Genomic DNA, 26892 nt, shown 5'->3' on the forward strand with positions numbered 1-26892 from the left:
ATACGAGTAGTGTAAACTGTAGAGGATATCAAATAAAGCAACGAGATCTTTGTTCTGATGATAGCACTCCAATCCCATCAGAGTTGCATAAGATAAGTGTTCATCTGTGCCGTGAGAGTACAGTGTTGAGTGCTGTCAGTCTGTCTGTAGCACAGGTCTGTGTCTCCTCTCGTAGCAGTTCTTGTGATCATTCCTGAACATATCAAGAGTTCCTGACATGACCATTTCTTTGAAAAGATATACTTCTGCTGTTGTATTTTATGTAGTTTGTCAGCTGTGAATAAACATATTAAATTAATGTGACCCAACCACAATTTTCATCTTATGTTTTTGGAGGTAGTATCAAGTGGTTAAAGGGGTCATATGATGTTGCTAAAAAGAACATTATTTTGTGTATTTGGTGTAATTCAATGTGTTTATATGGTTTAAGGTAAAAAAAACCACATTATTTCCCATATAATGTACATTATTGTTGCTTCTCTATGCCCCGCCTTTCTGAAACATGTCGATTTTTACAAAGCTCATCGTTCTGAAAAAGCGAGGTGTGCTCTGATTGGCCAGCCATACAGTGTGTTGTGATTGGCTGAATACCGCTAGCGTGTGATGGAAATGTTACACCCCTTACCATACTCTATGTTTAGTATATACTCTTATGAGTTTTTTTCTTCCAAAAATGGTCAAACCTTTTTTTTTGATCAGGTTTATATATATATATATATATATATATATATATATACAGATCTTTAAACCAAAACCATAATAAAACACTTTCATTACTTGAAATAAAATAAACATTAAATTTTATTTAACAAATAAATTATTTTTATTTGGCAAGGCAACAGAACGCATTTTTGTTTTACTTTATTTAGTTTTAGTTATTTTAGTACTTTAAAGTAAAACTTAAAAACTATAGACATATTAAGAAAACAAAATATAATAAAAACAAAAGCACACAACAAAATTACAAAAATTTAAAATGAAAACAGAACATATATAAAACATGAAAATATTATCTAATTCAAAATATTAAAAAACTATAGTAGTATATCAATGATACTAAAATACCACTTCCCAAACCTAAAAGAAAAATAATAGATATAATTTATAATTTAACTATTATATTACTATTAACTATTATATTATAATTTAATTAAATGTTATAATTATATAATGAAAATGAGGTCCATTAAGATACATTGCATTGACATTATTTGCATGCCAATTAATCAAATTCCTGCCCCCTCTCTAATTCTCATCACTATAGGAAATACTTCACATTTAAATTGTGAAGTAAAATACAAAATGACTTTCATTACTGTTTTACAGTAATAAGAATGAAAGGTAAGTAACGAGACAGTACAGTAACCAGAATATGAAGGGAAATGTGCTTAACTGTCCTGAAAATAATGACACAATGGCAAAAGCATCTTACAAGCTTCCTGTTCTTCCCGTTTGTGTGAATATCAAGCCACTTGCGGGCCCCTGTTGTCTGCTGCTACAGGTGACGTTCACTCTAATGACAGCCTGACCTTTGAGAGACGCTGTGCTGTGGGCTTCTTACTGAACTATATCATGTGCCTGCATTAAACAGACACACAGAGCATTCCTGAATCTTTCATTAACAAGCCTGTGTGACAGTAGAGACAAGAATATTCTAATCAAAAATACTAATGATGCCACTTGTTACAAAGCAAAGCGCGCCTTATTCGTCCAAATGACACATTGTGCCAAATGAAAGAAAATCAGGCTTTTGTGAAATGCAAAATAACATATTTGCGATTAAAAAAAAAAGACAATTCAAATCAAGCTGGCACGAAGCATCACACAGTCAAAGGGCAAAGAATATTTTTGCATTTTATTGAGAAATTATTGTTTTAAAAAGACCCAAGCCATATTCCAACTTGAACTACAGACTTTGTGTGCTCAGCTTCCTATGTACAAGGACTTCACTGACTTGTCACATTCAGAACAAGTTTAGATAGTATAGTTATCTCCATTTGTCTTGACAAAATACAGAACTACTGTAAATGTAAGCTACAGCAATACTAGCAAGGTTGTGGCGAGTTGTGGATTTAGGCGGGTAGCAGTGGGGCGTTTACATTCTACACACAGGAAGGAGCACTAGACACATGGCGTAACACTTCCACTGTGCCCTGTCAGTAACAGACTAACAAAACACTGTTTCGGAGTACAAAAGAATCCAAATACAATCATGCACATGTCATTTCCCATTCACCAAGTGTCAATATTACTGATCAGGGAGAAAAATTAAATAAATATTTCAGGTTCAGTTTAAGTTCAGATCAATTACACAGCATTTGTGGCCACAAAATATATATATTTTATACTTGTTTTCTTTAAACCAAAAACTAAGGTTACAGTAAGGCTCTTAGAATGGAAGTGATTGGGGCCAATTTTTGGAGTATTTAAAAGTATAAATGTGAAGCTTATAATTGTATAAATGCACTTACATTAATCCTTCTGTACAACTGTCAAGTTGTTTTAGGTGTTTAGGCAAATTAGTGAGTGACTTGACATGTAGCAAAGTATGGTGCCTCATACTTGGAATTTGTGCTCTGCATTTAACCCCTCCAAGTGCACAAACACACCCTGAACACACACCCGGTTTTCTCAAATATTGTTCACAAATCTGTCTAATTGCTCAAGGGTCTCACCTCAGTCGTGGTATTGAAGGTGGAAGAGAGTGCTGCTCATTCACTCCCATTATTCATTATTACAATAAATTATATTTCAAATGAACTTTTGAGCTTTCAATTCATTACAGAAACATTCAAATAAAATGTATCAGTTTCCACATAAATATTAAGCAACACAACTGTTTCCAGCATTGATAATAATAAAAGTTTCTTGAGCAGCAAATCAGCATATTAGAAGGATTTCTGAAGAATCATGTGACACTGAAGACTGGAGTTATGATGCTGAAAATTCAGCTTTGATCACAGGAATAAATTACATTTTAACATACAGTCAAATAGAAACATTATTTTTAAATTGTAATAATATATGTTATAATATTACTTATCTTACTGTATTTTTGATCAAATAAATCCAGCCTTTGTGAGCATAAGACACTTCTTTCCGATACATTAAAATCTTACTGACCCCAAACTTCTTAATGGTAGTATAATTTTGTCACATATAAAATCTCATATTATTTACATCTTGCTCTTATACTATCGGAAGACTGAGTATTTTAACATTTATGAATTGGTCCCATTTCACTTCCATTGCGTCAGCGCGTTTTTTATTTTTTTTGTATTGTCAAAATTATTTTTGTGTTATTCAATCAATATTATGCCGCAAGTGCTGTCTAATCAGCTTAACTTGTATTGAATGCAGAATTTTGTTTTAGAGGTCCAGTGTCTGTGTACATGCAGTTTTTCTTTTAAAGCCACAAAAAATGCATGATTATTGCTCACAGTGAGTTTGAGCAGCCAAAATGGGTTTGAAAATACTGCTAAATTTCATCAGAGGGAGATCCCCTAACGGATACTGAACAACAAAAAAAATGTTGGCACAGGATTTTAAGAACAGTTAAATATATCTGAACATGACAGATAGTGCCAAGTTCTCTGAACACATAACATCTCTCAGCTCCTAACAGCTGTAGTGACCAGCAGCAACACAACAGAAGAATTGCATAAAATCGTAGTGCAATGGACAAATTGTTCATAAAAGATCGTCTCTTTTGGTCAAGTTGGTAACAAAATGCAGTACATAAAATATGTTTGATATCCACCCACCATGACAAATCCAAGAGGTGGATTATTTGTATTATTTTTCTAGTCTTAGAACCACTGATTTCACCTTAATTCCTCAAGTCATCATATTGCGGGTTCAAATCAGTTACATCAGAGCTAATCAATAACTCAATCTGAAACATTTGCAGGTACCTAAACCCCCTGGATTCTTATGTTCTTGTAACAGTTGTAACCTGTTCAAATCAAGAGAAATCAAACACTAAGGACTTGAAGGATGGACGCTTTGCCTATGCAAAGGTGTTCTCTGGATAGCTGACTTTAATCACTCCCCAGTAGAAGGCCCGTATCAGACAGATGAGACCCAGGAGATACGCGAAGGCCCAGGACACGTAAGTAGCATGGTAACGCCTGGCGAAGTCCTGAGTGCCCACCTGAGAGGAAAAACACCAGGGATGTGTGATGAGCTAACAAACTTAGTTTAATAGTTTATATCCAGAGTCCAAACTGAACAACTGCCAAGTGCTAATTTGAGTGTTTCTCGTTAGTTGGAACTGGAAGGTAACTTATTTTAGGAACTGCAACATAATATATGGTTCAAATCAAACTGTGAGAATGATCATCTGACCCTGTTGTAAATGACAAGCGTGACTGAAATAAAACTGTTACTAAAGAAAACTGTGACTTCATGTTAGTGAAAAATATACAATTTTCCACTGTGTATCCAGGAGTGTAATGGAATTACTAAGAGTGTCCAGGAAGGTTTTTTGTTTTTATCCATACTGCCATGTAGTGAAACTCCTTTGAAAAACACTTTTAGGATCAAAATCATGGTGGTTCATCGCATGACAGGTGCAGTTTCACTGAGACAGAGACACCTAATATGTGACCCTGGAGCACAAAACCAGTCTTAAGTCGCTGGGGTATATTTGTAGCAATAGCCAAAAATACACTGTATGGGTCAAAATTATAGATTTTTCTTTTATGCCAAAAATCATTAGGATATTAAGTAAAGATCATGTTCCATGAAATATATATTTTTTTGCACCCTCAGATTCCAGATTTTCAAATAGTTGTATCTCGGTCAAATATTGTCCTATCCTAACCAAACCATACATCAATGAAAAGCTTATTTATTCAGCTTTCAGATTATGTATAAATCTCAATTTCGAAAAATTGACCCTTATGACTGGTTTTGTGGTCCAGGGTCACATATGAATAAATCATTTAGAATCTTTGACTCTGTAAAACAAATAATATATTGCATAATTTTTATCTCCTTGTTGCTGCTGGGTGTTTTATTTATGTTTTCATTTTTTTTTTCCATCACCCATTTCTTTTTGTATAATTTTTGTTACATTAAAATATGGATGGAAGAGCAAAAGTTAATTGGAAAAAATGCTTTACCCTTTTAGATGTTAAATTATCTGAATTTGCCCTTCTTAATAAAAAAAAGTATTGAAAAAATGATGTTGACATATAGAAGAAAAATTATATTTTATACATTGATTCAAATGTTATACATTTATACTGTTATTCTACAAAACATAAAAACAAACAAACAAACAAAAAACAATACAAAATAGTTTCCATTGTCATGGTTACAAAAATGTAACATCAATAAACATTCAAATATATCTAAATATACATACATATGTATACTATATACTGTATATATATATATATACACACACACACACACACACACACATAAATAAATATACGTTCAAGTTTGGGGTCAGTAAGATTTTTTTTAAATGTTTTTGAAAGAAGTCTCTTATGCTCACCAAGGCTGCATTTATTTGACCAAAATACAGTAAAAACAGTAATATTATAAAATACTATTACAATTTTAAAATAACTTTTCTATTGTTATATATTTTAAAATGTAATTTATTCCTGTGATGCAAAGCTGAATTTTCAGCATCATTACTCCAGTCTTCAGTATCACATGATCCTTCAGAAATCATTCTAATATGCTGATTTACTGCTCAAGAAACTTTTCTTCTTATTATCAATGTTGAAAACTATTGTGCTCCTTAATATTTATGTGTAAGCTGCTATGATGCATTTTATTTTTCAATTTTCTATGATGAATAGAAAGTTCAAACTTTTATTTGTGTCCTTGCTGAATAAAGGTATACATTTCTATAAAGAAAACGTACTGACCCCAAAATTTTGGGACGGTAGAGAATGCAACAAAATTTGTTATGACTATGACTATGAACTATACTAAATAATACTCACCGTTAAACCGATACCGATGAAAATGCAGATCATTCCTACTGTAATGTAGGCACAGCAGCGCCTTCTGGGTAGAGCACTGCCTACAGAGGATCTGAAGACAAAGATAGCACACACGCTTAGAGAAGATTTAAACTGCATGACCACACACCTAATGTGGCTGTTTTATTGGGCTGTTTCAGCTTCTCAGTACAGAGTTCTAATGGTTTTAGAGCACGAATTAGTCAGTGCTTGGCTTGCAACCCTACATAGGAAAAGAAGAGTTTAATGGCTACTACACAAAAAAACAAATATCCAAACTAGGCCGAAAGTAAGCTACAGTACACTGAAAAAAGTTAAATGACTGTGTCAGTGCATTTTTTAAAGTGCATTTTTATATTGGTCTAACTAAAATCCTGTTCTGTTCAGTTTTCTAAAAGCAAATAACATAAATTAAGAAACAATTTTTTTAAACAGCATTTTTGCTTGACATCAGAATGTTGTTGTGCAGAACACATACTGAATATTGCTTTACTGACTGCAGAAAATATTGCTGGCTTTTTAAAAAAAAATTTAGTACTTACCAGAAAATATGACGCATATTTTAAAAATACACCACAATAAACATTAGGGTCTTTTGAAATGACATTTATTCATAGTAAATAAACAAAATTTTAATACTAAATTGACTAAAGATATGCTTTTAGTTTTATTTTAAGTGAAAATTCTACTTTCATATTATAGCTAATTTAGCTTTTGTTTATGGTGAAACTAAGATGTAAAAATCCAAAAGAATATTATTCTGACCTACATTAAGTACTATTTTGGCTTATGTCTAAAGAAAATATATTGATTAAGTATGGTCTTTCTAATAAATAATCTTTTTACTTTGTTTGAATGTTTTTGTCTTTGGAAAATAAATATTTTGAGGACTTTGTAAGGACTTAAACTAAATATAACAGGAGAAAAACTAACAAAATTGGCTTAACAAATTAGTATTTTAGTAGTATTTTTTAAGTTGGTCCAAAGTATAATTTTTCCAGTGTGCCGGCAGCCCTACAAATTCTTGTAGTCAAAAAAGAACTTCATCACTGAGTCACATGGTCTGCTCTTTTTCCTGTTTGAGGGCCATTAAGTCTTACCATGAACCTTCACATGCCTCTCATGTGATTGGATTTTAAAACATTCTTCTGGAATCACAACGATTCCGATAGCTTAAGGTGCTGAATTTCTCCTTCTCTGCCTCTTCAGATCCTCTGCATTCGAGTGGAAATCTGTGATTTGCTTTGGGAGACTCTCAGCTGCATCATGTGTGCTGCAACATCTGTTGTCATAAGTCTCCCTCGCAGCGTCACTAGCGTGCAGGGCTCATGTTTCAGTATGTCAGCATGATACGCTCGGCAGATTGGCATCACATTGCCCCTCTCTAACTGGAACTCACCAGGGTTTATTTACTTTCACTTCTACAAACTGGCCAGCACAAACTCAAGCCTGACCTCCGGTTAGTAAGGCACATCACACTTTGAGATTTATGACATTTCTCCTGAGAACAGCACATCACTGGTGGAGTATTGCCACAGACATCACATTTTTGACGTACAAATAATATGACAAATGATGGCGACTCACATTTTTTTGCAATGCGGGCACTTGGCCAGTGTATTGAATCGGAGCTCCATCCACTGCAAAAACAAGGAGAGATAAGAAGGAGGTTATTTCTACAGTAAGCAAACACACAGCATGGCAAAGCAGCACAAATCATTTTCAAATCTACACCAAACTTGATTCCAGCAGTGCATAACATTTAAATTAGTTTAAATGATTAATATATCTAGCAAATCTTTTGGTGATGATTTCAGTGAATAAATTGACATGTACAAGGGAATATATTAGGAGAATTAGTGGATTTAACTCTGTACAAAGGCAAAAAGCAGTAAAAAAACAAGACATTTTTAAGATTATAACAGAAGATCTCACAAAAAACATGTAAACCAATTTTTTTCTGTTGCGGCATCTTGCCTCTGTAGGCCACAAAGAGTTATGATCATTTGAGTCACAGGGCTCCAGACAAAAATATACAACTAAAATAAAACATTTAGGAGCCAAAAGACTTTTTTAAGTTGACAAATTACAGAATTGCTTAGTACAGATGATTCATTGAGTTCATAGCGTCTTACTTTAGTTCTTAACAGTCAGTGGATGAAAGGAAGATTCAGTATATAGACTATGACGATGTATTGTAATCTATTTAAATTAGGTTGTTGTCGTATTTAGTATATTTTTTTCCAATTACTGTTGTTCCTGCTTAACTCAAGAGCAAATGCAAAGCAGTTGTAAATTTATTTAAATGATAAAGTTCATAAGAATCGGTTCATTTGCTCGTGGACATCATGACTTGCGATGGATTATTTGTCGAGTTGACACGTGATGAAACCTGACAGAACTTGAAATAATTGCACATACATTTTTCCTATATTTTAAATTATTGTCACAAAAAAACCCATAAATGTAATACATTTTAATTTTAGTTTATTTTTTCAGTCACATTTGCAAACATTTTAAGCACAGTCTGGAGCCCTGGAATCATGTTTTTAATTAGTTTTCAATTTCATTTTTTTTATTAGTTTGTCATTCGGTCAGTTCCACCAACTGAAAAGGTGGCAGCGTATTAGGACCTTGAAAATATCAGAGGGGCCGCGAATAGCCAGGCCTGAGGAAGACCGGGAGCACTCATCATCATCATCATCATCGCTGCCCTACACCGCAGGGGCATCACAGGACACTAAGAACAAGTGCACTAGAAAAACTCTACACCACATGCACACTACCCTTCAAAAGTTTAAAGGCAGTAAGATTTTCTTGAAAGAAAGAAATGAATACTGTTATTCAGCAAGGATGCATTAAACTGAAAATGACAGTAAAGTCATTTATAATGTTACAAATGTTGCTGTTTTTGAAACTTTTTATTCATCAAAGAATTCATCACGGTTTCTACAAAAATATTAAAGGCACAATATGTAAGATTTTTTCATTAAAATATCAAAAAACCACTAGAACAGTTTTATATATTTTGCTGACTTGTGTACTTACATTATCCCAAATGTTTCGAAGAATGTTTCAATCCAGAGAAATAAGCAATTTTAACTAGTGACACGGACCGTGTCTATAGTGTCATTGTGTCACCTGCCAATGACGTCATACACCCTCGATTTCCGGTTTTGTTTTGTAGAAAACATGGAAACACCAATGCGCATTAATATGCTATGCATTATATTAGACAGGTGAGGACCGCACAGAGTAGCATTATAACAGAACGTTCAAATATATCTAGTATGATAAAACAGCGCTGCTTTACCCCACATACACACGACCGGAAGGAGCGGAAGCGGTCGACTGTGGCATAATAAAAGCTCCGCTGCTTTCGAGCCGTGTGTCACGCTCGTTCAGTGGCCTCGTTTCGCTTCGGGACCTTACTGACCTCAAACTTTTGAAAGGTAGTGCAAATGCATTCACAGATCTTCTCTGCTTTGCATATACTGACACTGGAAGAAACATTACTGTAGGTCAAAGAGGAAATATTAATATAAAGATGTGAGACCGTACAAGGAATGTGTTGCCGCAGTGGCCGCAGACCACACGCATGCCCTCAGGCTGGACTGGCAGAGCTGGCTGGGCGGGCTGCTCCTCTGGGATCACCATCACAGGACTCAGGTTGATGATCCGTCTGCTGGGGGCCCATGAAAACAATGTCAGACTTTCCCTATCTGCATGTTTTTATTAACCCTATGAAGTCTGTATCTTATTTGATAACCCTAACCCTATCCTTAAATTATTATCAATATGATCAAAACTTTGCTGAAAAAACCAGCTGTACACAATCTACTACTTTCCTTCTGTCATCTGATTAAAAGTTTATACATTTTAAGCAAATAAAAGGCTTTTTTGTATAATTGTAAAAATGTCCACCTTCAGGTCGTGGCACTCATGTCTTTTATCTGTGATCACTTTGATGATTTGTATAAAGTGAATGTAAGAATAACTTTTATATTGTTAGTAATATTTCAAGATGAATACTTACTGGACTGAAGGTTTACTTGATTATCTATACATAATTGTTTTAGAAAAATCATGTTAAACTGAATATCAAATATGACACATCAGGCTTGTGTTCATCCCTAAATGATCATTGTATTACACTACATTATATGTTTTGCCCTCACAATAAAAAACTACTGAGAATTGATCATAAACCTAAGCATTCAAAAATCATATTATTAAGGCATATTATTGAGATACAACTGATATTTATATGCGTTTTATGTTTGTTTTGTGTTATAGTGTTATAAAGATCTCACTGATTTACATTACAAGCTATCAGAATTTCATCTTACTTATTGGCCATACAAGTATCAGCAACTGCACAAAATTGCGTATTTTTGCTCAGTTTGGGCCTCAGAATAAAACTGAGAGAAACTCAAAGTTTTTTTTTCCTCGAGCATGAGAATCTTTGCTAAAATATTAATTTCTTTAAAAAACAAACCTTACTGACACCATTCACACTATATCATACTCTATTAGCCATAAAAGCCTGATTGATCAAATATGATACTCAACAAAGACATGTACAAACTTTTACATTTGTAAAAAATATTTTAGGTAAAGGTTCAATCAGCTGTTTCACTTCAAAAATGTGATTCTTCTGACTATCATTTCATGTCAGGCTTTATAAATTATTTATTTATTTTTACAGTGATTTCTCACAATTCTCACAGTTGATCTTTCACTATAATAATTCTATAAATGCTCAGACTGCTTTGTAAAAGCATATGAAATGTTTCGACACAGTACTAAGTGCAAACTCAAAACAGCACTGCTTGTTTGAGCGTTTATGGTAATGCACACCTGCAGTAATATACTGTTGCAGATCCCATAACACATACTGACTAAACGACCCTCTGAAGTGTGTCTTTAACACTTACCAGTTGGGCCGAGGGCATCCTATCCTCCTAGACGTGTCTTTACAGATTAGCAGGCAGTTGCATGGACATCTAACATACTTCTTTCCTGTTGGTGGATTTTTTATAGGCTGTTAAAAAAAAACAGATACATCATGTTTCAGACGAGACCACGCAATATGCAAGATAACAGTAATGTAATGCCAATGCTTTAATATAATAAATCTCCCTTACGCTTTTGAATTTGCACAAATGCTCTCGTTTAAGCATTCTTCTGTAAGAAACCAACAACTCTTTATGTAATAATTCTATTATTATAGAGACTAGTCTGGAAGCCTTAATGAATCGAGACAGAGCAACCGTTTAATACCTACTGAGGTCAGGTCTGCAGAGGAATTTATGAAATCTGATTCTGAACCAATCAAGCAGAAGGTTTAATGTGATGCAACAAGTATAGTATATTCACTAAACCAATATGAAACAGAACTGTGTGGAGCCTTATAAAATTAAACAAGATGGGACACAAATTATAGTCTAGAATCAAAATGAGCTCTATATTCATCTGTGGTATTTTACAGGATACATTTCCCTCTCTAAAACATCCTGATTTCTGCTGTTTTGTGAATCAGGTGACCCTGCATCCACTGTTCATGTGAAGTGTTTCTCATGCAGACAATTCAATTACACTGCAATTCAACCTTCTAGAGCACACAACACTTATGGGTATGTATGCACATGGATCCTTCATCCCAAACACAATTACTTGTAGGCTCTATGAGGCTGTGAGGGCTGTATTGTGGACAAAATTGAACCATTATTCACTAATAAACTTCACCTCCACTAAAGCTTGTGTCTAGCCCGCATTCACGTCCAGATTCAAAACTTGCGTAATCAACAATGCTGTCGTACTTGTAACTTTTTTGAATCTGGATATGAAAGCAGCAAAGACATCAGGTTCAGCAGAGGGGAAATGTCACAAATTATTAAAGCAGAGTTTAGTTGTTTATGGTTGTCAACCTATGTCATAACTTGCTGCATATATTAACTGATATGCGATCACATGTGTGCATAAAACAGCTATGAATATGGCTCAATCAATAAGAATTTAAAGCTGCAACGATCCGTTTTAGAGTCTGTTTTCAGACTTTGTTTCTAAATTAGGTGTATTATAATGTGAAACTTAATTCGCTAACATTCACTTTTTGTTTTACATCCATCAAGTTCGAAATAAAAAGATAAATGGGATGAAGATTAGTTCATCAGTCCTATTCAAAAATTTTAGGTCAGTAAGATTTTTAATGTTTTTGAAAGAAGTCTCATGTTCGCCAAGGCTGCATTTATTTACTAAAAATACAGTAAAAATAAGATTATTGTGAAATATTGTTACAATTTAAAAAAAAAATATATATTTGAATATATTTGAAAAAGATTATTCCTGTGATGGAAAAGCTGAATTTTGAGCAGCCATTAAATTTTTTTCAAGATTCTTTGATGAATAGAAAGTTCAAAACAATAGTATTTATTTCAGTCATTTTTGATCAATTTAGTTCACCCTTGCTAAATAAAAGTATGCATTTCTTTGAAAAACAAATCTTACTGACCTCAAACCTTTGAACGATATAGTGTACATTCCATTAGTAAAGTATTTAATTCACTGGATTATCCACAAATAGGCATTACCACATGGTTCTTTAACATTTTCTTCATACTACGATAACATAAAATGTTACCATAGAAGTATGTATTAACTTGAGATTGCCCATCCCTAGTAAAAAAAGGAAGGAGCCAGATGAAGGACTAAAGCTGTGCATGACTAAGCTGAAGCTGTCTTACCGTGGCCTCATTGCAGATGGTGCACTTCACCACGTGCTGATGGAGCTTGCCATCCAGAGTTATAAGTGACTGGCACACTCGACAGTTAATGACAGGAACTCCTCCTGCATCTGGACTGGCGATGGCTGTGTAGGGCGGAGGTAATTCAGCTGCAGAGGGACAGAAACCAGCATGCAGTCTGTCAGAGTTGCATGGCCATGCATGTTGATGATACTACACTCTTAAAAAGAAAGCTTCCAAAAGGGGGTTTTCACAGCGATGCCACAGAAGAACAATTTTTCATTCTACAAAGAACCTTTCAGTGAACAGTTCTCAAAAGAACCATTTTTTTTAGTGTGAAGAACATTTTAATTAAAGGGGTCATATGATGCGATTTCAAGTTTTCCTTTCTCTTTGGAGTGTTACAAGCTGTCTTCGGTATCAATAAAGAACCTTTATTTTTAAGAGAGTATTATATGTTAAATCAGTTCACTGCATAAACCCACACTCTGTATCATTATGATTTTTAGCCAGCATAACTGACCCTACCAACCTCAGTTTTAAACTGTACAGACTTATAAGCCAACTCGAGTAGTGCAAAATATTGCAAAAATACTGTAGTACCAGTTTGGGTAAGTTAATAATGTATAGTCAGCCAGTCATTATTGCAAAATAAACCCAGACAGGGTGATCAGGTTTTGCATCACCCTTAAGAGGTTTATTTTGCATTAATGACCAGCTCAGTTCCATTACTCCATGTATTATTCCACATTATTACAGGGCTATTTTATCAAATATATAAATAAATGGGCATGAAGTATTGATTTGAATTCAAATTATTTCATTACGTGAGCAGAAAGAGACCACAGAACAATTATAGACATGAAACCAGCACAGTTATGCACTAATTTGTTTTCCTGAGATAAAGGTCAGCAATTAAGCGGTCATTATACAAAAATATTTTACTTTGATTGACCAATCAGAATGAAGTATTCTAGAGAGCCATGTAATAAGCAATGATAATCATTTTCCTGAATCATAAACCTCAGAAATGAGTCAAACACTGCGACTGCGTCCAGACAGGCCTTCTTGTCTTTAGAGCTAGAATCCACTAATATATGTAGTATGTATCGCTTTGAGTCCCATTCAATGGACCCAAAAATGCTGATTCATTGTGTTTAGAAATAAGTGCATCCTACACATACTTTCAATTACTCTCTCATATCCATTTCACAGTAGCTGGGCCATCAGCCAAACCACGCACTCAGTCTCCCCTTGTCTTCAGTATTAGTGAAATCCAGGCCCACCCACTGCTTATTCTCAGTGAAATTAAGACATGTTCCTCCTGCTGTCTGCCACTTCTAATTTTTGAAAGCATGCTGGCCAACAACACAGTCATATTGCAGCCATATTGAACATGTGACACCACAGCAAAAACAACTGACAGCAGCTCTGGCCTCATGACCTCCCTCAGCTGTCGGGGATCATCCATCTGCAAGAACACACATACTTGGTCCGAGAACTGAGATATTTTATCATATGTAAGTTCAAATGTTGTCCTAATAAAAAAATACAAATTTAAAAAATGTCCCTTTATTAATCCATTGAGGATTAATAAAATCACATTGTTTTGATACTAATACTCAGTTAGAGAACAAGCTCTAAAATATACAGTATATAATAATGGAAAACTTTTTTGTATTTTACTCCAAATATTATTATATAATATCCAAATATTATTATATAATACTGTTTCAAATATCATTAAAATAAAGTAATTGAGTAGAAGATTGCAACTTTGTAAATTGTTGCTAGGATTTTGTAATGTTTTTGAAAGATGTTTTGTCTTATGCTGCATCTGTTTGATCAAAAATACAGTAAAACAGTAATATTGTGAAATATTATTAAAATTTAAAACAATTGTTTTCTATTTTAATTTATTTTAAAATGTTATTTATTCCTGTGATGCAATGCTGAATTTTGTCTTCAGTGTCACACGATCCTTCAGAAATCATTATAATATGCTGATTTGCTGCTCAAGAATCATTTATTATTATTATCAATGTTGAAAACAGTAGTGCTGCTTAATATTTTTTCTGAAAACGGTGACACATTTTGTTTTCAGGATTCTTTGATGAGTAGAGTGTTCAAAAGAACAGCATTTATTTAAAATAGAAACTGTCACTTTTAAGCAATGTAATGCATCATTGCTGAATAACGGTATTTCTTTCAAAACAAAAAATCTCACTGTCCTCAAACTAGTTTTGAATGGCAGTGTATCTTAAAGGGGACATCGGATGCCCATTTTCTACAAGTTGGTATGATTCTTTAGGGTCTTCATGATCTGTCTGTAACATACTTTGGTTAAAATTCCTCAATGGTAGTGTAAAACAACACTCTTTTTACCTTGTCAAACACAGCTCTGTTCACAACGAGACGTTTTGGTGCATGTCTCTATAAATGCTAATGAGCTCTGCTCACCCTGCCTGCTCACTTCTGTGGAAGAGGAAAGGCGATTTGCAAATAATCATAAAAAATATAAAGTGAGACTTACTTCTGGAGGTGCAGCTGGATCATGAACAGTGGATACTGATACATCCTTGAGTTTTAACTTTTAAAGCAGTCAGGTGTTAAATGATTTGTGCAGACATAAGCTAATTTAGGTGTATTCGTGGCACAATACCATCAAAAACAAAACTAACCCACTGCGTCCTCAGTGGCTCTCATGTCAGGAGAAAATGAAGACTCTCATGTTCACTTTTACATCAAACTACAAAACACCTGCATTGCTTACGAGACATTGTTGTCGCTACAGCTGCTCGGGCGCGGAGAAAATGGTGGACAGCATACAACTGGCTGAGGGCAGAAATATGCTAATACGAGACAGTCCGTCAGCGGTCGTGGGCGGGGCTTGAGCAATATGACGTCATATTGCGCAGAAAATCAAAACAGCTTGATTATTGAGACTGTTTAGGTTTTTTGGGGATAAAAAAATGGTGGATGGATTTTTATCATTGTAGGGTGGTTGTGTCCACACACTGCTAGGACACATTTATATGCAAATACCATGTAAAAGTGAGTTTTGCATCCGATGTCCCCTTTAATTGATTTTTGATGTGATACAATAATCGAAAAACACTCTAAAGCTAAAAGCAGATAAACTGCGCACATCCGCAACTCATTTTAACAGCAAACCATCCTGTTAAATAAAAAAAGTATGGTAGAAGTTATTTCAACCTATGGGCCTGTTCTACCTGCAAGCCACTGACGATGACATCAAGAACTTCAGCTGTCAGACAGTCCTATGATAAGCATGTATTCCTTCCTGTAGTATAGTTTTAATGTTGTCATGAAATTTCTCTCTAGCAATTTTTAGGTGCCATTCTCGGACTTAAAGCTTATGTTATCACTCTTTCTTGTTTAGGAGGTTTGTTTCTTTGTTTCCATGTTCTTTAATGGGCTTTCTGCAGAATAGACAAGGAGAGACAAGGATCAGAACATGACGCAAACTGAACCTGTTTGAACCTACGTCCCCATGAGCACAAAAGCAGCTGTATCATGAACAAGTGCATCATCTACCGTGCCACTTTGATTTTTTTTAAAGGTGAAGTGTGTAATTTGTGCACCACTAGCAACACCAAACCAAACATCAAAAATGATCCAATAAACAGTCCACCCCAAACTCGCTCCATTGGTTCAGTGTTGCTGTGTCAGGCTGGTCAGGATCAAACAAACAATGCAATGTCATAAGACACAGTGTTTAGAGTATTGCTCAAAACATTATTAGCCTTTAAGGCTAAAAAAAATCAGTTCTCTGCATTGTTTTCAATAGGCTATAAAAATGAGTCTTTGTAAATAAAGTTGCTGCTGTCTCACATGTGTGGGATGCATTCATGCAGTCGTGTATATTGTAGTAGGGGCTCATGCTGACAGTTTATAAGCAGATATCCTTATGCCTCACACACTAATATAGCATATAGCGTCTCTCCAGTGGCAGATGAAAAGCACAGGTCTCATTTCTCTGTCACCATCCCACACTGTTTGTAAGACGAGAGGCCTTTTCCCAAGCCTGGAGCCTGCAGACAGCTGTTGTTGCAACTCCTTCTCTGTCCGTCTTACTATCATGTTTAATATCAGAGAGAGGTTGTGCACCCTATGTGTAGCAGAGATTAGCATGCGCTGACATGAATATGAATAGTGAATAGTGAATATGAGAGTGTACAAAAGTCAGTAAACGTGTTCTAGTTTATCCCCTTTATCCATAATCATTCTGCAGCTGTATTAAAGGGGTCATATGATGCTGCTAAAAAGAACAGTATTTTGTGTATTTGGTGTAATGAAATGTGTTTATGCGGTTTAAGGTTCAAAACACACATTATTTTCCACATACTGTACATTATTGTTTCTCCTCTATGCCCCGCCTTTCTGAAACGCGTCGATTTTTACAAAGCTCATCGGTCTGAAAAAGCGAGGTGTGCTGTGATTGGCCAGCTGTCCAGTGCGTTGTGATTGGCCGAATACCTCAAGCGTGAGATGGAAATGTTACGCCCCTTACCATACTGTGATGATGCCGTGTCAGGCCAGAGCAATGATTCAAAAACATGAAAACCCATTACAAACGAGGCATTCGTTGCATCCAGTGGGGACATAATTAAGGATTATAATGACTTATACTGTCTTTTTACGCATTGCGTTGCATCGCGCCGCGTAAACAAAACCATGTCTGCATTTGTGATCGGAGAAACGACAAACAACAAGCACTACTCTACACTGCCCAAAAAACTCGCTTTAAATATAGAAACTGCATTATTTTGCACTGATATTACAATTTTGGCTGATACTGATTTATGGATGTAAGCATATTCTGTATCACAACACTACAATGTACAGTACAGTATGAAAAATAGATTTTCAGGATCATGTGCACTGTTGTGAAAGAAAGGCGTGCACTCGAAACGAGAGCATCATTGCAAAACTTGCAGCACAATAATACCTATATCTCAATAATCTTTGCAAGCCAAAATTGTAATTGACAACAAAATTTGATTAATCGCCCAGGCCTAAGGCAAAGTTGATCCAGTCCTCCTGCCCATCCCAAGCCTACAGCTACACCTTCATGAGTTTCAGTCAACTAATATTTGTTTATCTTGAGATCCTTGCAGAAATTATGTGACATCACCAGCGCAGAAAGCAATAGTCGGTCTGGTTTTCGCCTTGAGGAGGACTGATCACTATCACTAAAATAAAACCCATTCAGAGAATGTAATGCAGACAAGGTCAAAGCTCTTTTGTATCCTTTGTTCTACTCAGTCTAACAGCACAGAGCATTGTTAAAGAGCTCGCAAACTGTTACTTTCACAGTTCTACACTTTTTAAGGTTTGACGCACACAGGTGTTTCCAATACATCTCGCTTTGGCTTCCAAATGCAACTGCAGAATAAACATCAGTCTCAGCACACAAAGCAATGTTGTGCACAGACTCCAGTCCAGCTCAGCAGTTCCCCCTGCACCCCCCAACAGGACAAGCTAATCCCTCTCATCGACTCAGTGAGTGAACGCTCGTGATCAAAAAAACGTAATCCAGGGGTTTGAAATACTAGGTCAGACAATGCTAGAGTACATTAGCACACATAGTTTACGCCGTCCACATCACCTGATCATGGTACGATGAAATAGCCATTATGAATAATGAGATGAAGTGTAAGCGGATCATTACAGTAAAAACGTAAATCTTTTTCTGCTAATCAGGAAGTGCAATATGGATAGAGTTACAAAAGAGCAAATATGGGGTGACAGACTGTTTAGAAAGACAATTGGTCATTTTGAGATTACAGGCTATAAGTCTCAGAAGCAAGTCCTTCCTTTGTTTTCAAATATTTCAATGAATTTCAAATATGTATTGCATGTTTAAAAAAAAGCTTGTTTAATTTACATCTCAGAATTGCTATAAGTAAATAGTACTAGCTTATATTACATAGGCTATATGTCAGTATTATATTAGCTCTTTTCTTCTAGTTATCTGTATTGGCCAATGAAAAACCTTATTAATTAACGATATCTGTTTAGTGGGTCCATGCGGAAATCTGATGCCCACATTTCCTTGTGAATTTGCCTAAAACAGTCTTTGGGGCTCTTATTAATCAATTTATTTGAAAATCTTCAGTTCACAAGGCCCTCATTTCTTCAGTTCACCTCACAAACTGGTTTTATTATTAAATATGTAAAGAAATGTTTATAATATGTAAAATATACCATCAAATGTGCTTCGCTTCCTATTCAGACTGGTAAAAGGTGGAACTGTCTGTTCAATTTTTGCCATCCTCACTTGGATTTGATGTCTCATTACAGCCTAGCAATCAAATACACAACCAATTATTCATGATTAGAGGAAATTAAAGTAAAAGTCTAGAAATCAATCACTGAAAACCCCATATTGATTGACCACTATGCTGCCTGCATGCCTATGGTGGCTCTGCTAACAATCCCTGAGAAAAGCATTATGGTAACATTTCAATTTTAAGGTGTCCTCATTACAGTGTAATTACACAAATAAGTACTGAGTAACATTAATTAACAACATGCACTTACTATAGGGTTAGGATTAGTTGCTTATAATTATTCATAATTTACTGTTGCTTCTATAGTAAGTAGCTACATGTAACAATGACACTAAAATAAAGTGTCACCAGCATTACTGTAGCAAAGTAAGAATTTATCTAAAATCATCCCTTCAAAAACAAAAACTGCACACTCTTCACAGTTTTTCTGCTCACCAAATCGTTAATAAATTGTCATCTTTCCTTGTGCCTCCTTTATGTTGTTTACTATTAGCAGTGCGTCTTATGTAGGAGTAAACAAGTGTTTTGATGACTTCTAATGTTTAATATGCTTATAGAATCTGTATAATGTGGTCTGGGCCTATATGATGATGGGGATTGGTCCAGATGTCTATGAATGAAAGCAAAACAACATCTCTAGCAAGCGAGATGTCAACTCCCTCATCTTAAATGCAGCTACCTCGAAATATCCATACAATATCCGGCTGAACCGGTGTCAGTCGAGCCGTCGTTTAATAACCGATAAAGCAGACTGTTTGTCCAGGAACGCAACATTTTGTACCCATCACATGAGGCTGCGATGGCAATATCAGGCAGATCGAGGCCCGTTCTTCAGGCACGACCATCTGAGCTGTTATTCCTTGTCGTCTACAGACAATGTCTCATATTAAATGGGCTGTAGGCTGCTACAGATCCCCGCTCACTACTATACGCCCTAAATGATTCAGCACTCCTACGTCAATCCCTATCCACATTTACCTCTCGGGCTCGAGTCCTGCAGATACGGTGAAGCGGTGGGCGTGTTCGGTGCTGACAACAGCGGGGATCGTTCATCCACACCATCGGAAGCCATTGTATCAGTAGATCAGCACGGAAAAGCAGCGGCAGCGGCGAATGGTGGTTGGCTCCGTCCGCTGCTGTGGAGAGGGGCACCGAGACTCTGAGCTCAAGGCAGGGCAGTGGAGAGGCGGAGTCAAAGACGTAAGCGGGAGGATGAGAAATCACTGCTGGACCGGACGGGATCTCCCTCCCTCCCTTCTGCAGCCACTGTCAATGTTCCCCTCTAGTCTTTCCCCGAGTCTATTTATTTGACCTTGTAAAGATGCATTTGGTCATCACAGGAGAATATGTTCATTTTCTGTCCTGAAGCCCACTCCCTCATATTATAGGGCATACTGGACGACAGTGCCAGAAGGAACATTATTTACAGCCATGCAAGGAGTGTTCATGTTCAGAATTTACAGAGCTGGGGCCAGTTGTATAAACATAGCCACTATGTTAAGACTGTGTCTTAGTAGTTTGACCAAGTAGTGGTTAACCAAGTTCAGGTTTCAGGTTACTTTTTTTTGTACCCTTAGGTAAATTAGGTTGCAGTGAACAAGTTCAGTGAACAAGTTGTGTACACACAACACAAACAATACAATAGACAGTAGCCTAATACAATAAAAGACATTCACTACAAAAAAATAATAATCTAATTTGGTCTAATTTGATTTAAAAATAAAAATAGACCAATCTACCTTTTTATGTAACTGACTTTACAAAGTTATGACCAGTCTTAAAGGGGAAAAAAATAAAATAAAAAATAAATTACTAATTTTTAAGAACTAAACTTAGCATAAATTTAGATTATACTAAACTAGTATAAACTTTATACCAAAAAAAAAAAAAAAACTAAATGGGATCAGAACGTAATACTACAAAACATCAAATTTGATTAATATTAGCTTATAAATTATTAATTAAAATACAATGATACTATACTGTAATTCATCACAGCTCACTTTTAGCCTCGTCATTTTCTATTTTCAATATGTAATTTTTAGCATTCTTTTTAAAATCTTGTAAAGGTATGAAAACGTGTTATGTGCCCATGTAGGCTGTGTTTTTCAAACATCAGGGGTCACACACACACACACACACACACACACAAATGTCCTATGGTAATGTTTACATATCATATAAGTGCATTTACATACGTTGTTAAAGTTTTGTTAATTTGCAAAGCAATTATTGTCTGATGGCTTATAAATAATTAATATTCATGAGCTTAAGCCTTCGCTGTATTTTGTGTCCAGTCTAACGACGTACTGCGCATGTCAGTGCAAAAGATACACGACAACTGCATGACCACCGCGCTCACGTACATTAATTCATTCAGGTAAGAACAGCATCGTTTACAGAAATATTCATATGTGGTATGAGGCAAGCCCATTTTAATCTTAGGCATTGCATTTATCAACTGGTTCCGAGCAAACTAGCCCGCTGCGCCTTTACCTTAGCTTTGTTTTTAGCCAACCAGGCATTAGCGATGCTCGCGTACGAACTCATGTGTCCAGGCCTACCAATGGCCTTCTATCATTTTTTTTTTTTTTTACTTCGTACTTTCTTCTGAAACATAAGCCTGATCGATGTCTGATCTGGGACTTGCTGACATCGTGTTTATTTTCTTAGTTATAACGTACTCTCTTATAGGCATGACCGTTTCAGCCATGTAACGTTATTGTATAAGATACAGTTATCCGTATAATGATATGAAGTGTTGCTAGGTTTCACATCTTTTTTTTTTTTCATTAGGAATCTCATCTGAGATCGTTAAATGTCATGTACTATTGGGTTCTCAATTAAGATTCTGTTCTATTTATTTCTTTGTTAAATAATCTATTCCGTTTCTGTATTAAATATTTTATTCTGTTCGATTACTTGTTGAAGGTTATTTTTTATTCTTCTATCCGTTAAAGTATTCGATTCTCTGTTGAATATTTTGTTGTATTTGATTCTCTGCTAAATATTCTATTCTAATTGATTCTCTTTTAAATATTCTGTTCTTGTCGTGACTCGTGTCTCTATTAGATATTTTGTTCCGATTCTTTATTCAAGATTCTGTTATATTCGATTCTTTCCTAAAGATTCCATTCTATTCGATTCTCTGTTGAATAGTCTTGTTGTATTTGATTCTCTGCTGAAGATTCTATTCGAATTGATTCTCTATTAAATATTCTGTTTTATTCGTTTCTCTATTAGATATTCTGTTCGGATTCTCTATTCAAGATTCCATTCTGTTTGTTTCTTTATTAAATATTCTGGTCTACTTGGTTCTCAATTAAAGATTCTGTTCTATTTATTTCTCTGTTAAAGATTCTATTATGTTTCACTATTGAGTGAAAGTTCTACTATATTCTATTCACTTAAGTTTCTGTTGTATTTGATTCTCAAAGAGGTTCTATTCTATTTAATTCTTTATTAAAGGTTCTGTTCTGTTTGTTTCTAAAGATTCTGATTCTTTTTTTACGGTTTCATTATATTACATGCTCTGTTAAAGATTATATTTTATATATTTTTTTATTAAATATTCTGTTCTAAATAGTTTGGGTGATATTGGATATGCAGAGTATTTTTCTAGGCATTCTGATTTTAACCCTGGTTTTATCATATACACTGAACAAAATTATAAATGCAACACTTTTGTTTTTGCCCCCATTTTTCATGAGCTGAACTCAAAGATCTAAGACTTTTTCTATGTACACAAAAGGCCTATTTCTCTCAAATATTGTTCACAAATCTGTCTAATTCTGTGTTAGTGAGCACTTCTCCTTTGCCGAGATAATCCATCCACCTCACAGGTGCTGCATATCAAGATGCTGATTAGACAGCATTATTATTGCACAGGTGTGCCTTAGGCTCACATTTTAGAGTGGCCTTTTATTGTGGCCATGCAGCCTAAGGCACACCTGTGCAATAATTATGCTGTCTAATCAGCATCTTGATATGCCTCACCTGTGAGGTGGATGGATTATCTTGGCAAAGGAGAAGTGCTCACTAACACAGATTTAGACAGATTTGTGAACAATATTTGAGAGAAATAGGCCTTTTGTGTACATAGAAAAAGTCTTAGAACTTTGAGTTCAGCTCATGAAAAATGGGGGCAAAAACAAAAGTGTTGCGTTTATAATTTTGTTCAGTGTATATAATATGCATTTTTCACCCATGTTAAAACTTTGCTCTTATCACCAGGTGTGAAAAATGGGGAAGGCTCTTTCCCACCTGCCGAAGCATACCTGTCATGATGAGTGTAAGGACAGCCTGACTTCATCGCCCGGGTACAGCGCCATGCAGACTGATGACAGTAAGAATAGGGGAGACGTGTCTCAGTTCCCTTACGTGGAGTTCACTGGCCGAGACAGCGTCACCTGCCCCACATGCCAAGGCACTGGAAGGATCCCGCGAGGTACATTTTTAAACTCGGTTTAGAACATTTCGTCTAGAGAGTTCCTGTTAATTGAAATGTTTAAAAGTAACCCAATCTGAAATGTCATCTCTCACTAAAAAAATTTACACCATGTGACACACACTGACGTGTGTATGGAGGTCAAGAAAATCAGCTGGTGGCCCTGATCCCATACAGCGACCAGAGGCTGAGACCCAGGAGAACGTAAGAAACCTTGAAAGATTTTTATCCTGATGCATTTTGTTAAACCAGTTACTTAGTGCTCCAGTCTCAATCCTTTCTTGAAGCTATTAAAGATCTTGCGTTTGTTTTATGTTATAGAATACTGATTGAACTCTCTGACTAAATCTATGTTATGTATGTCTCACAGCAAGCTGTATGTGACTGCTTCAGTCATTGTGTGCCTGCTGCTCTCCAGCCTGGCTGTGTTCTTTCTTTTCCCACGTTCCATTGATGTCAACTATGTGGGAGTGAAGTCTGTCTACGTGTCCTATGACCAGAGCAAACGCATTGTGTATCTCAATGTCACTGTAAGTTCCTGCAGAGCAATTATCACTGAACTCACCTGACAAAAATGATGCTTTTAAAAGTGTTTGACATTGTATCTGGTTCAGGAGGAAAATTTAGAGATCCCAAAAAAGACAATTCGGTTGTCATTTGGCTGGAATGAATTTCATGAATTTCAATTTAATGGAATTTTAAAACACAGAGTCATACATTTGCAAATTTGTAAAATGGTTACAGAGGAAAAACTGGGCATCATACACTAAAAAAACAAGTGAGGATCACACACTAACAGACTTTCAGGTTGTACCGAACACAAGACGCTCATGCAAAAACATGAAACACGTGCCTCCGATGAAACCAGACGCATGACAAACAATATGTGTATTAAAATTGGCTCAAAATATTGAACATGTCTGATATACTCCTGACTGGATGGAATCACAGTCTGAAGCTAAAAAATCAGAATCTGTGCCCATCATACACTGTGATTTTCTTAGAAATTTGCCTGAAATCTGTAGACTTCATTTCATTGACAAATCATTTTTGTCAACAACATTTTTTCACCATTAAAATGAGACAATAAGCTAAAAAAAATTTTTTTTTAATGTCAAAAACTAATGGAAATCTATTGAGATTTTTGTCAACGAATAAAAACAAGAAGAAAATGGGACAATTTGGGAAGACATCTGGTCATCGATTTGATTCTCTATTAAATACTCTGGTCTATTCGGTTCTCAATTAAAGATTCAGTTAAAGACCAATTTTATTCTATTCACTTATCTGTAAAGGGTTTTTGTTGTATTTGATTCTCTACTAAAGTTTCCGTTTGGTTTGTTTCTAAAGATTCTGATTTCTCTATTCAGGATTTTGTTATATTGCATTTTCTGTAAAAGATTTGATTTTCTATTAAAGATTCTGTTCTATTATTTATTAAATATTCTGTTCTAAATAGTTTTGATGGTATTGGATATGTGCCTCCTATGAATCCAGATGTGTGACAAATGAAATCAATATGTGTTCTAAAATTGGTTTAAAATATCAAACTTTTGATATCTTCTGAATGAATGGATTCATAGCCTGAAGCTATAAAATCAGAGTCTGTGCCCATCATACACTATACAGTTTTCTAGGAAATCTGTCAGCTCTGACTGCCCAAAAATCTGCAGACTGGTTCTGACTTTAGGCAGCAAGCATTGACTCCTTCAGACTGTAAACGGGGGCAAAAGTCTTGGAGTGTATTCCAGCCTTTATTGACCTTTAACCCTTGAAGTTGTACTTTAGCTTTGATAATTCAGCCTGTTTATTTGTCTTTCTTTCTTTTAAAGAACTCATTGAATATTACTAACAACAACTATTACTCGGTGGACGTGGCCAACATCACAGCCCAGGTGCAGTTTTCCAAGACTGTGATAGGAAAAACCCGCATTAGCAACATAACCACTATTGGCCCTCTGGATATGAAGCAGGTAGAGCTGTATTTGCACTAGCGGTTAAAATAGGCATGTTTTTTAAGCATATATAAACAAAGTATTTTGTAATACTTCCGCTTCGCTTTTTTTTTTTGTCAGATTGACTACATGGTGCCCACCACTATTGCAGATGAAATGAGCTATATGTAGTAAGTTTACACACTTTTCATACATGAAAGCGTAAGGCGTAATAAATATATATATTTTTTTCCTGGCAGACCTTTTCAACTTCCTCTGTTTTCCAGTGACTACTGTACCCTGCAGAGCATCAAGGTGCACAACATTGTGGTTATGATGCAGTAAGTATTGTGCAAAACATGTGTACTTTACTTTAAGTATTTGGGCATTAACAAGGGGATTAATTTTTAACAATAACTTGTAAACATTTCAAGACAGAACTACTTCGAGCTACAAGGTTGTTAATCAGTGGTACATGCTTTTGTTGAAGCCATCAGCCCACATTAATTTAACTTAGTTTTTAAATAATCGTGTTTAACAGCAAAATTCCAAGTGGAAAACTATATTATCCATGATTCAGCAGAATCTCCACATTAGAGAATCACATCAAAAGAACTCTTTCACTTTAGATAGAGTTGCTCTCAAACGACGTAGATATTTGTATATGTGACCCTGGACCACAAAACCAGTCTTAAATCGCTGGGGTATATTTGTAGCAATAGCCAAAAATACATTGTATGGGTCAAAATTATTGATTTTTATTTGATGCCAAAAATCATTAGGATATTAAGTAAAGATCATGTTCCATGAAGATATTTTGTAAATTTCCTACTGTAAATATATAAAAACTTAATTTTTGATTAGGCATATTAAACATTTTTGAACATTCACTGAACATTTTTAAAACAATAGTTTTATCCAGTAAATCAATAGTTTTAACTTTAGTATTTAGCTGCCATTTTTATTTGATTGTTAGTTTCTTCATGAGATTGTAGTTCTTTCCCTCATTATAGCCTTCAAGTATACAGTCTTGTCTTTTTGTTTGATTTTCAAATACTTTTTAGCTTCAGTTTGTAACAATGTGATTCACCTTGTATCTGGTTGGTTTGGTTCATGGTTTATAACTCTTTAACATAAACTTTTAAAAAATCCCTGTGGAGAAAAAAGAATGGGAAAAATATTTCCAGAACCAAGGCCACTGAAAAAGTGGACAGACACTGTTGAAATTCAATGTTTTTTACTGATATAAATTCATTGACATTAGTAATGCAGACAAATGAAAAGTCATGATCAATTGCAGTATCTCTTGTTGACAAGGTTTATTAGGGATAGTTCACCCAAAATTGTTCCTTTCTCTTTGGAGTGTTACAAGCTCTTGGTGCATGAAGATCTGTAAAGTTGCAAAGACTAAAGTCTCAAATCCAAAGAGATATTCTTTATAAAAGTTAAGAGTCAACCATGCCT

The 26892-nt window shown here is 35.3% G+C and overlaps 2 protein-coding genes across 4 annotated transcripts in view; one reads left to right on the forward strand and one right to left on the reverse strand.

The window, feature by feature from the left end:
- Positions 1 to 3090: 3090 nt before the first annotated feature.
- LOC107709255 (type 2 phosphatidylinositol 4,5-bisphosphate 4-phosphatase-like) lies at positions 3091 to 20288 on the reverse strand. 2 transcript variants are annotated; one of them, XM_016513692.1, is made up of 8 exons: positions 20026 to 20288; positions 12731 to 12879; positions 10922 to 11028; positions 9546 to 9669; positions 8618 to 8698; positions 7572 to 7624; positions 5967 to 6057; positions 3091 to 4153 (listed from the first exon to the last, which is right to left on the reverse strand). In XM_016513692.1, exons 1-8 carry the CDS (start codon positions 20117 to 20119, stop codon positions 4010 to 4012), a joined length of 843 nt encoding a protein of 280 aa, XP_016369178.1. In that variant the 5' UTR covers positions 20120 to 20288; the 3' UTR covers positions 3091 to 4009. The 2 variants fall into 2 exon arrangements, with proteins under 2 accessions (XP_016369178.1, XP_016369179.1); XM_016513693.1 differs by lacking the exon at positions 8618 to 8698.
- Positions 20289 to 21343: 1055 nt separating this feature from the next.
- LOC107709260 (transmembrane protein 106B) overlaps positions 21344 to 26892 on the forward strand; it is a 7537-nt gene continuing 1988 nt past the window's right edge. The window contains exons 1-8 of one of the 2 annotated variants that reach the window (XM_016513699.1): positions 21344 to 21426; positions 22562 to 22567; positions 23278 to 23494; positions 23635 to 23698; positions 23865 to 24024; positions 25327 to 25467; positions 25570 to 25619; positions 25716 to 25769. In XM_016513699.1, coding sequence (XP_016369185.1) covers positions 23290 to 23494; positions 23635 to 23698; positions 23865 to 24024; positions 25327 to 25467; positions 25570 to 25619; positions 25716 to 25769 — 674 coding nt within the window. In that variant the 5' untranslated portion in view covers positions 21344 to 21426; positions 22562 to 22567; positions 23278 to 23289. Of the gene's footprint in view, positions 21428 to 22561; positions 22568 to 23277; positions 23495 to 23634; positions 23699 to 23864; positions 24025 to 25326; positions 25468 to 25569; positions 25620 to 25715; positions 25770 to 26892 lie in introns of both variants that reach the window. The other variant, XM_016513696.1, reaches the window with a different exon arrangement.

This window comes from Sinocyclocheilus rhinocerous, unplaced genomic scaffold (genome assembly GCF_001515625.1).
Source record: "Sinocyclocheilus rhinocerous isolate Xijiao unplaced genomic scaffold, SAMN03320098_v1.1 scaffold206, whole genome shotgun sequence".
Taxonomy (NCBI): Eukaryota; Metazoa; Chordata; class Actinopteri; order Cypriniformes; family Cyprinidae; genus Sinocyclocheilus; species Sinocyclocheilus rhinocerous.